At 35.6% G+C, this 12,034-nt stretch overlaps 1 protein-coding gene across 1 annotated transcript; it reads right to left on the reverse strand.

Annotated features, from left to right (window-relative positions):
• Nucleotides 1–1,314: 1,314 nt before the first annotated feature.
• Nucleotides 1,315–4,633, reverse strand: LOC122030424 (rho GDP-dissociation inhibitor 1-like). Its single transcript, XM_042589625.1, has 5 exons — nucleotides 4,272–4,633; nucleotides 2,546–2,609; nucleotides 2,222–2,440; nucleotides 1,758–1,882; nucleotides 1,315–1,687 (listed from the first exon to the last, which is right to left on the reverse strand). Exons 1-5 carry the CDS (start codon nucleotides 4,497–4,499, stop codon nucleotides 1,622–1,624), a joined length of 702 nt encoding a protein of 233 aa, XP_042445559.1. The 5' UTR covers nucleotides 4,500–4,633; the 3' UTR covers nucleotides 1,315–1,621.
• Nucleotides 4,634–12,034: the final 7,401 nt, after the last annotated feature.

Raw genomic sequence — 12,034 nt, forward strand, 5'->3', positions numbered from 1 at the left:
GGTTGCTTTTCATCTGAGAGAAATTTTAGAAATTCAAGAACAAAGAATTGCATGAGCCATTGGTAGACTAAAGATGTTAGCCAATTGAAACGAATCGAATCGAACAAGCCTACAGCAAGCATTTCTTTGGGAAGCTAAAAGTGTAAACATTTCTTTCAAATGAACTGAACCGATCAAGCCTAGAGCAACCATTGGTAGACTAAAAGCATTTCTTTGAGAATATTATATAAGGTTAGATGCATTTATGCTCAGACGGACTTTACCTGATCGATCATGTACGATCGCGGAGGCGCTCTCTCGGTCTATGATCGGCTAGTTATATGAAGAGAATATTATATAAAGCTAGCTGCCTTTATACTCGGGCGGACTTTATCCGGTCGAGCATGTACGAGTGCGGGAGTGTTCTCTCGATATGTGATCGACCGATACGATACTAAGAATATTATATAAGGCTAGATGTCTTTATGCTCGGACGGACTTTGCCCGATCAAGCATGTACGAGCGCAGGGACGTTCACTCGGCCTACGGTCGGCCGGTACGATACTGAGAATATTATATAAGACTAGATGCCTTTATGCTCGGACGGACTTTGCCCAATCAAGCATGTATAAGCGCGAGGCCGCTCACTCAGCCTTCGATCGGTCGATAATATACTGAGAATATTATATAAGGATGGATGTCTTTTACGCTCGGACGGACTTTAACCAACCGAGCATGTAGGAACGCAGGGCGCTCACTCGGCCTTCGATCGGCCGATAATATACTGAGAATATTATATAAGGTTAGATACCTTTACGCTCGGACGGATTTTGCCCGACCGAGCATGTATGAGCGCGGAGGCGCTCACTCGACTTTTGATCGGCCGATAATATACTAAGAATATTATATAAAACTAAATGTCTTTATGCTCGGATGAACTTTGCCCGATCGAGCCTATATGAACGCGAAAGCGCTTACACGACCTTCGGTCGACCGATAATATACTGAGAATATTATATAAGGCTGGATGCATTTAAGCTCAAGCGGACTTTGTCCGGTCGAGCCTATATGAGCGCGGGAACACTTACTCGGCCTTCAATCTGCCGGTAATATACTAAGAATATTATATAAGGCTAGATGTTTTTACGCTCAAGTGGATTTTGTCCGGTCGAGCATACATTAAGGCAATCATTTGGTCTTTGCTCGACCGATGATTATACCCCTCCTATTTTTCTAGACTCGTTCCTCTTTCACTTACTCGACCCATCTAACATAACCCGTATCATATACCTCAAGAGCAGAAAGAATAATTTTTTCAAGCTCAACCAGCGGAAAGAAAGAGAGAAAAAATTCCAACAAGCTCATGGGCAAGTCATGAAATCGCGGCTAACAGATGAGCAGGCCGCAAGCCAAGTTAGGACACAGAAAACTCATTCCCAAGTAAACACTGCAAGCCAAGTTAGGACACAGTGATCTGCTGCACTACAGTATAGTAAATCCTGCATAACACGACGAGCATAAAGAGTCTCAATCCAGATTTCAGCTATTAAAACATCTTCTCCTGGAATGAATTGGCAGTCAGATATCTCCATACATGGTTCATTGTAGTTCGTAATGTTTATCGTACGAGATAAATACACTATCAACGCTTCTTGATTTCAAAGGAATAGTCGAGCTCCAAATGACATCTATTATCATCATCCTCAAACTGGAACAAAGAATAGGGTGATGAAGGATCAGAAACTTGTAAAGTATGAATTCGGTTGAGATAGTTGTACCTTGAGTTTCGCAGAGTAGATTCCTCGAGCGAGCACCCCAGATGGAGTAGTTTCTTCCTCAAGCAAATGCTCATAGGGATCACGTTGAGGAGCAAACGTACCAAGCATTCCCTTGCTTTGATCCACTAGCAAATCAAATAGTTATTGATGTTATAGAAACTCGGAAGAGCTAATGTATCATATCATTGTCTAACTAATCTGACAGTATAAACTTCACCGAACAAATCAGCTGCTTAGTGCAAAAGTAATTAGTGAAAAAGGATCAGCAGTTACAGTAATTAATGTGAAATGTTTAGTGACTTCAGATACGAACTTTAATCTACTCCTGGCAAATTATATTAATGTGGCAACCAGAGAAGCCAGATTGGCTTTCGTCTCTGAATGATATGGTTAGATTACAACACAATTTGACAATATTTTACAGTAAAATGTACAAAAAAGAGATTCAGATATGATGAATGTACCTTTAAGCCCTCTCTTCCATACTATGTTTGAGTAAGTCAGGCCAGAGACAATATTATGCTTAACACTGAATAATAACTTAAAGCAATATTTTGATCCCTCCTTTAGAGTAAAAAGTACACGGCTTTGGTTTTCTGCGATTGGTAAGGAGGTAACAGCATCAGAATATCCTTCAGATATGACTCCTATTGAATGAAATATGACTTCAGGTTCGATTTGTCCTGCAGATATAAGATGTAGGAAAAGGGTATGAGTAATGACATTCCATAAAACAAGGAAAATATTGTAAGCAATATAAATATATATTTATACAAAAAAAAAACAACCATTTAAGTTTCCATCCACACAGCCAAGTAGTTTTTCCTTCCATCTTCTCAGACTCTCATCTTCCTGGAAGATACATAAAAATGTGATTTTGTTGATATCTTGGATAACTTTTTTCCGGTAAAACATTTACATAAACTAACAAAGATATTCTTCCTGCAGACAGGAATTGGCAGATGGTCTTTGTTTGTTGTTCTTTACATAGCCATAGCAATAAATTGGCTAATTAAACATAGCTTCAAATAATCAGAAATAGTAGGTAGAGAAATAAAGAGACAATGTTTGCTCCATGGAAACAAAGAAAATAGAAGATATAGAGAGACAAGTAAATCTCCAATACCTACTCTAATGTAGTTACCTCAGGAGGACTGCAAAACTATGTTTTAATTCATTTATATCTCTCTGCAAAAGAAGCATGTCAAAAAGAACTTACTACTTATAACAGAAAGCCCAAAATGCAAATATACGTTTGTTTACATGTCCAATGCTTTTGGTTTTAACTTAAAGATCCCCCAATTACATCAACTGTGGTCAGAACATCACAAAGTTCCATTGAGTTGCCATAAAGCACTAACTATTCTGCGTATACTTGGTCATTGAATCTTTGAGACAAACTATGCAGCATGAATGGTTAAATAATCATTATGTATATCTCCAGAAAAAAGGAACATTGAAAAGGCAAAAATGTAAGAAAAAACATAACACGAGTTTAGCGGAAGAAAAAACATAACACGAGTTTAGCGGCTAAGCAGACATATTAGTTGTTACTAGGAGTCATACAACTCTCTAAATATCACTAGCCTTCTTCCTCCATTTAAACAAGTTCATCATTTCAGCTTTGCAGGAACGCCCAGCCAAGAAATCCCCTTGACACATGGCTTCCATTACAAATTAGCAGTGCAACAATGTGAGAGGAGAGAAGCCTCAATTTTTTTTTCTTTCCAATCATCAAACAAGAAGCACTCCGATCCCCTAGTTCTGAACTTTCCAACACACATTGGTCACCATGAATCTACGAAATCTTGCATATATGAACAGATAGTTTCCTCCTTTGACACAAATCCTTGTACCATTGTGTACAGCAACTCTTCCAGCAGAACATACTAGCTAGGAGAATACTTTTGGAGAACCAAATGTACCAATATTATTATCCACTAAGTAGTTTATATTGCATCAGGAAAAACACAGAAAGAGGATCACATTCCATACACGCCAAATTGTGATGATAAAAGTTTCTCAGACAGTAAGGCGCACTATCTAGTTAACACAACATAGACAAACTCTATTACATTACATGCGTGGCACTAATTTTCCTAGTTCTTGGCAACACAATTTTACGGTAGCATGGGTTGATTGTTTTAAAATGCTTGCTTGTTGAAATTTTCAGTGCTAATTCCCCAAATAATTAACAATCAAACTTAGTGTAAAAACAAGAATGGTGATGGGTTATGACAAAACAGTCACAGCCCCAATGTTATGGACCACAGCATAGGCATAGTAAAGCCAAGCCATAGGTTACCGACAATGCCAAATGCCAGGAGAAATCCCATTATAGAGAGACAAAGTGCGATTAACACTCAAGCAACCAAGTAGAGCTTCCAACAACACGAGTTTGATGCCCGATAGATTTGATCGATGGCCACACGAAAGGAATCAAACGGAAAATCGCACCTTTGTAGAAAATGGATCTCAAATTGCCCTAGAAAGCTAAAAAAAAAAAAATCAAACCTTGTCTTTCTCAAGCTGATCCTTGAGGGGGATCAGTGGCGAGGGAACGAACCCATCGTCGGCGGTGGCGGCTTCCTCGTCTCCGTCGACTTCGTCGTCGTTCTCCTCCACCTTGCTCTCTTCTTCGCCCAAATCGTAGCTGCTCTGCGAGGGATCGAATCTGGCAGAAGCAACGGAAGAGGAGGAACTCTCCGCTTCCGCTCGCCGCTGCCCTCCTCCGCCTTCCATTCCTTTTCCCAGTAAAGAGTGACACAAAGGGTAAAAAAGTCGCCTTGCTTTGCCTTTCACTCCTCCACTCGACCAACCAATTTGAAGAAGAGGAAAGAAAGTAGCGTTTTTGAAACAGAGCAAGCAAATAATTTATTCGATGGATCAATTAATTAAACGGAAAAGGAGGAATAGTAAAAGGCACTAATTGTCCATATCATTCAATTTTAGAGCATCCATGGTGTTAATACAACTTAAATGATATTATAAAAAATAATTAACTTTATGGAAGTTTACAGTGAGTATTTTACGTTTCATTTAGAGAAAAAAATATTAAAAATATTATATCCAAATATTAACACTATTAATAAGCTGATTTTATATATATAAAAACAAATTTTAAATATAAAAAATAAACAGGTAAAGTGTGCTAATAAAGGAGACATAACGTGTACAGCCTCTCTATAGAGGTAATGTCCCAACAATATTTTAACATGACTCAAGAGGATCAGTGGGGTTCACCTGGGGAGTCATTGGGGCTCATCTCATAAACTTCTTTAAGGATCAGTGTGTGCAGGCCAATAATAATAATATATTTCTTTGACAACTTTAACAAAAATAGAAGTGATAAATGATAAAAAGAGTATACATGTAGATAAGATAAAGATTCCTGGGTTAATTATAATAAAATTGTTTAACAAACTCTAACATATTTTATCATCTTATGATCGTGAAAGTTATGTAAAGTGATATATAAAAAGAGAGTCCTCCCCGTGATGAAAGTACGCTCATTGACATATGCAATCCCACTTTCGCTAATACATTCTTACTATTCTTCATCTACTTGTTCGGATTGAAACTGACTTGAGCGTCGAAGAACTTTCGTTAGAGGTTACCTCTAGTTTCTAGATAGTGACATTTTTACCAACGCATTATCTCAGCAGACCTTAGACAGGATCACCCAACATTCCTTAATTGTGAATTTTATTTGGAGAAAAAAATTCTACAAATATATCGTTAAATGATATTACAAAAAAAAGATAGATCTGCTACCTTGGCAGCTCCCTAGTACCAACTCCACGGATATGGAGGGAGGTACATACAAGAACACAGACCATAGACATATAATGGGGTAAAGTTAAATGATATTACAAACTAACATGGATGTATGCTATTATATATAGTATAAGAATTTTGACTTTTAATGACGCATAACACAGTTAACATTGTAAAATGTGACATTTTGGCTACACTTGTAGTGTTTCGCGCCGCTAAAAGATAGAACATTAGGAGGGAATTTTTTCACATTTATTTTGTATCATTTAGCTATGCGTTAAACAATACGCGTCGTCAAATGAAGGCCTTCGGCGACACGCACATCACTCCACGTCGCTAAAAGATAGCACAAATTTTCCTTGGATTATTTGGCGACACAACATAGAAAACACGTCACCAAATGTGATATTTTGGCGACGCATTCTGTACTCAATGTCATTAATAGTAGCAGGAATTTTTCCCACTTCAAATTGTGATCATTTGGCGACGTAGAGACATTAAGCGTTACTAAAATAAAATCCAAAATTAAAAATTTTCTCAATATGTGAACAAATCTTATACGAAATTAAAATTAGAAAGAGATTTATTAAATAATTCTTATTTTATTTTATTTTAATAAATTAAAATTCTATTCTCTATGTGAACCCGATTCTCTTTTTTAACAAAATATAAATTAAAATAAATATCATCTCAAAAGAAATTAGAAAGAAATTTATTAAATAATTAATATTTTAAATTATTTTATTAAATTAACCATTCGTATTCCCTTCTAACAAAATTATAAATCAAAATAAATATCAAACAAAATCAAAAAGAAATTTATTAAATAATTCTTACTTTATTTTATTTTAATACATTAAAACTCTATTCTCTTGTTCGTTTGTGCATTTCTTCGTGCATTCTTGCCATTGTCGATTTCTTCTTTTGTGCATTCTCGCCATTGCCGATTTCTTCTCTCCTATGCATCTTGCTCACCAAGGATATCATGCTCTCTTTCAACAGGTAATCCTTGGTTTATCCTTATACTGTATTGTTGCACACCCTTATTATCAGCCATAGACGTGCACAACCAGTGGCCTTTTTTGCGGCACATGACCAAATCGTAACGACTTGCTGTCGCCTCCTTGGCCGTAGATGCGCGCGACCATTGACCTCTTTAGCGACGAGCGACCTATGACCTCTTTGGCAACATGCGACCAAATTGCAGCGACTTGCTACCGCCTCCTTGGCCATAGTCGTTGCCACCGTTAGTTTTCCAACCTTGCTAATATGTATGGTAGTTTCTACAATTACCAACCTTGCTTAATCTCGCATATTGGTTTTTCTACTAAATTAATTTTAAAAATAGAAATATGATGTATTTTGTGCAGTGTGATTGTTCGTGTAACATAAGTCATACTTTATCATTTGATCCATGTTTGACAAATTAGTGATATACTTAAGTAGGTATTTCTGAAACAACTAAGAAAGTAGTTTAAAATTAGTTAACTAAATCTATGTCATGTCATCATACTGAAATTGTCACTCTCTTTTTTCTCTTGGCAATTTATGTTTTAAGTTGGATAATATTTATGGTGTTCTCTACAATTACCCGCCTTGCTTAGTCTCGCGTATTAATTTTTCTAATGAAATTTTTGTTAAATGCTCTTCTGCTTGTGTACAGATTATATGTTACTTGCATCTTAACATTTTTCAATTGTTCTATATATTTTGAATTGGCTCTAGTTTTCACAAAATGACGATTGACAAAAGTTGGATGAATTTAATGAATCAAAGCTCTGGTGAATATAAAAATGGTGTTTGGATGTTTGTACATGTGATGTCAAGAACACCAATGAAGAGGGGAAAAATAAGATGTCCATGTAATAATTGTTTGAATCATCGGCTACATCCACCAAGCTTAGTAGAGATACACCTAGTATGATATGGCATACAACAGTCATACAAAGCGTGGGATTACCATGGTGAGCAATATGAACATCCACCAATAGAGCATAAAGTTTTATCTGATTCTGATACTGATACCCCAGATGAAATGACAAATGTTCTAGCTGATTTGATGGGACCAGTAGAGATTGGAGAATCTAGTGAGCCTATTCAACAAGAATGTTTCCAAACTGAGAATTTCGATGATACGTTGGAGGAAATTGAGAAAGAACTATATCCGGGATGTATAAATTTCTCGACACTTAATTTCTTGGTAAAATCAATGCATGTGAAAGTACTCAACAAGTGGAGTAACAAGTCTTTTGATATGTTACTTAAGTTAATGAAGCAAGCATTTCCTCAAGCAATATTACCCAACTCACACTATGAGACAAAGAGAAAGCTCCATGAATTGGGACTAGAGTATGAGTCAATCCATGTTTGTGAACACGATTGTGCTCTTTTCTGGAAAAAAAAATGTCGGGTTTGAGAATTATCCTATATGTGGCTCGAGTATATGGGTTGACAAAAATACAAAAGGAAAAAAAGTACCAAAAAAGGTGATGCGATACTTTCCCCTAACTCCTAGATTAAAGCGTTTGTATAATTCGCATACCGCAAAAGATATGAGATGACATGATGTTGAGCGACCAAAAGAGAATGGTATTTTAAGATACCCAACAGATGGTTCTACTTGGAAGATGTTCGATGATAAATTTCTAGTATTTGGCATGGATCCTAGAAATGTGTGTCTTGGTTTGGCAACAGACGGTTTTAATTCATTTGGTAGCATGAACACTGCTTACAGTATGTGGTCTGTTATAGTTGTTCCATATAACATGCCACCTTGGAAGTGTATGAAGTCTGAAAACATGATATTGTGTTTATTAATACCTGGACCGACATCTCTTGGAAAAGACATGGATGTATTCCTTCAGCCACTTATAGAGGAGTTAAAAAAATTGTGGGAATGTGTGAATACTCGAGATGCAGTGACTAGTGATACTTTCTTAATGCGTGCAACAGATTTGTTGACCATCAATGATTTCCCTGCATATGCTTTAATGTTTGGATGGAGTACAAAAAGGTATAAAGCATGTCCAACTTCTAATGAAGAAACTCCTTCAAAAGGCATAAGGAGTAAGATAGCCTATATTGGGCATAGACGTTTTCTTCCTCTAAATGATCCAATGAGGCGAAGCAAACAATTTGATGATCAGATGGAAAGGAGATCTCCTCCTAGTGAAATAACTGTTGAAGAAATCTTAGCTCAGTTATAATATGTGCATGTTGGTATTCCGGGAAAATATAAGCAATATGGAGGTATAAAACGCAAGCGTTCTCCCATCGAGCTTAATTGGTCGAAAAAGAGCATATTGTTTCAGCTAGAATATTGGCAACACTTGCCACTTCGGCATAACTTAGATGTAATGCACATCGAGAAGAATGTAAGTGATAATGTTCCCAGTACGTTGTTGAATATAGAAGGAAAATCAAAAGACACAGAAAATGCGAGACTAGATCTTCAAGACATGGGGATCAGGAAAGAGTTGCATCTCTATAAAGATGGAAATAAATGGAAGACGCCACCAATAACATATACATTAAGTTCTCAAGAGAGAAGATTATTTTGTCAATTTATCAAATCAATGAAGTTTCCGGATGATTTTACCGCCAACTTAGCAAAAAAATGTCAATGAGGCCACTAGTAAAATTTTGGGACTTAAGTCTCATGACTGTCATGTTTTGCTCCAGCGTTTATTGCCGGTAGGAATCAGGTCATTCTTGAACAAAGAGGTTCGTGAAACTATTATTGAGTTGTGTAATTTCATTCAACAAATATGTGCCAAGACATTGAACGTGAGTGATCTTAAATTGTTGGAGACAAGTATTGATGCTCATGTAGTGCAAGAACTTAATTCACAACCATTGCAATTAGTGGTAGAATTACCAGAGTTAGAGAATGTCAACTTCTATCGTGATGATATCGAACCAACCGAGGTTATCAATATCGATCATTTGCAGCAAAATATAGGTGATTTTGTAGTTGATGACAACGACTTTAAAGATGACACATTAGAAGAATATGATGAAGAAGATGACGGTACTGTTGAAATTGACGATGATGATAGTATTGACATTGAAACTAATGGCACAACTTTAGAAGAAGTAAGAAATATATTTATATGAAGTAATGTTTGTTTATTCTATTCATGTTGTATATATAGTCCATTTATTCATGATTTATGATTTCATTCATTTATTCATGTTATTAATTTGATTTTTTTTACAGGATGTCTAGTTTGGATGGTAGTAGTTCAGGCGCTAATGAGGGTGGATCAGGAGGTGATGGAAGAGGTAGACAAATGACATAGAGACAACAATCTTGTAGTAGAGTTCTTGAGAAGGCATTAAAGGTAAAAAAAGATAAATTGAAGGTTGAATTTGAAGAGCATACTGGAGGTAGTCTTAGAGAAAATGAAAAATGGTTTAATAACTTGATAGCTCAAATAGTTCAAGACACAATATCTCCTCATATTACGGGTTAGGAGGATGTCTCTTTGGTCAAAAAACAACTTATATTTGATCTTGATGTAAGATTGGGAAATTACATTATGTTCTTTAATGTATTATGTTCTTATTATATAATAATTTATGTTATTTATGAGTTTTTTTTGGCAGAACAAATTTGAATATGAAAAGACAAACTTGGTGATGACAGAGGTAGAGCGGTTTGCCATGAGAGCTATTCAAGAAGGAAGGTATAAAATGAGGAGACATTGGAAGCAACTTGGGGGATTTGGCAATAAAGATGCACCAAAGAGGAAGCCGTACAAGGGAGTAAGCCAAGATGATTGAGATTTTCTTTGTGATTATTTTGGCAAAAAAAATAAATGGTTAGTAATAATTAAATTAGTTGATAAATATTTTTTTATTGTTCCTTACACTAATATTATTTTTTTTATAGGAAATGTCTAAAAAGAATACTAATAATCGGTTTAATAGACCACTTGAAGCCGCCCATGGATCGAAGACTTTGGTTCAACATTATCACAAAGTTGGAAGTTTTATTTGAAAGTAAAATTTCTTATCACAATTTATATGATAATAAATTGTTTCATTTTTTTAAGGTCGATCCTATGACAAGAGAGCTTCCGAGTGTGATCGACACATTTGAGAAATTTTTTCACAAAGGAGGACAATGGAAGAATGATTGGGTTGCACAAAAACATATAAATATCTTTTACTATTTTATCAATGGTGAGCATTGAAAACATGTAAGCTTTTCTCAGTGTGCCATATAAATTGGATGTTTGTCATTCAAAGTACTTTGGACTTATTTACCCAATGCAGAGAGCTAGGAAAAGAAAGAGAGCACTACAATTGTTCCTCATCACAGTTAGTACTGAGCAAATTTTATTTGAAGAATTTTGTTGTTGAAAGTTACATATTCAAGCAAACAGTTCATATATCTTTAACTATGTACATATATAGTATTGTAGAAAAAGAGAAGTTGATGGATAATAATAATCTTTAACTACACTTTGAGACAATGCAAGGCATCCTTTAAAAGGGATGAAATAAGAATATATAAGGCATTCCTTCACCACACACCACGCTTATATTAGAATGACTGAACCTATTTGATTGTTAACATTCATAGCCCCTTGAGTAGATGAGAGCACAGGGGGGTTGATGGTGGCCCCCACCCTCTAACTTTTGACCAACAATTTATAAATTCTGTTGTTAACATAGAATTGGGTAAGACTTTCTGTACCTAATTATGTAATAGGTGTTCGCATGTTTCTATTACTTGCATGTTTCTTAATGTTTTGTTTTAAGAATTTTGTTTAATGAATATCTATACATAATAGTTGCTACTTGATCTAATTGTATTTTGATTGTGTTCTCTGCATATATAGTTAATACGAACTTCACATAATTCCTTCTGCTCCATCGAATTAATGTAAATTCAAATATCATTTGGTTATTTATTTGTATATTTGATGATTAATTTGTTTATAATTGTTTACATATTATTGATATATTTATTCATAAAAATTAAATTCATTAATCCATTGTTTTGCATACTAATATTTTCTTTTAGGCTGAAATGATAGATTTTCGATTGACTCAATCAGAAAGTGAAGTATTCACCTCTACTGTTGATAATGTGTGTTAGCCAAAGGATGTCGATATCATGACGCAAGTCTTAGACTCACGGTCTCATTACGTGAAGGGTTTAGGTCCATTACCTAAACTATCTGTAGTGGGTGGTTCTAGAGCCACAAACATCAGTTCAAAATATCATGATGATTATGAAAAATTTGCAACTATGCAAAAAACAATCGATGAACAGAATCTGACAATATGTGAGCAACATCAAAGATTTGAAGCATTATTGCACCAACTTCAACAAGTCATTCTTGGCTTCTCATTTCAAGCTCCACCGACATGCTCTTTAATTCGATCTCCTCCACCACCTCCCCCACCCCCATCATCGACTATGTAGTTTTATGTTTTGCAACATTATGTAATGCGTATTTTGCTACTTATGTTCTTTTGGATAATAT

This window comes from Zingiber officinale, chromosome 10B (assembly GCF_018446385.1).
Source record: "Zingiber officinale cultivar Zhangliang chromosome 10B, Zo_v1.1, whole genome shotgun sequence".
NCBI classification, from domain to species: Eukaryota; Viridiplantae; Streptophyta; class Magnoliopsida; order Zingiberales; family Zingiberaceae; genus Zingiber; species Zingiber officinale.

Excerpts from the sequence above, each read along its gene's own strand:
- LOC122030424 (XM_042589625.1), bottom strand. The coding sequence starts at position 4,499 with ATGGAAGGCGGAGGAGGGCAGCGGCGAGCGGAAGCGGAGAGTTCCTCC. Across the intron at positions 2,610-4,271 it reads ATCAGCTTGAGAAAGACAAG|GAAGATGAGAGTCTGAGAAG; the intron begins GTTTGATTTTTT and ends TGTATCTTCCAG. Across the intron at positions 2,441-2,545 it reads TGTGGATGGAAACTTAAATG|GACAAATCGAACCTGAAGTC; the intron begins GTTGTTTTTTTT and ends TTATATCTGCAG.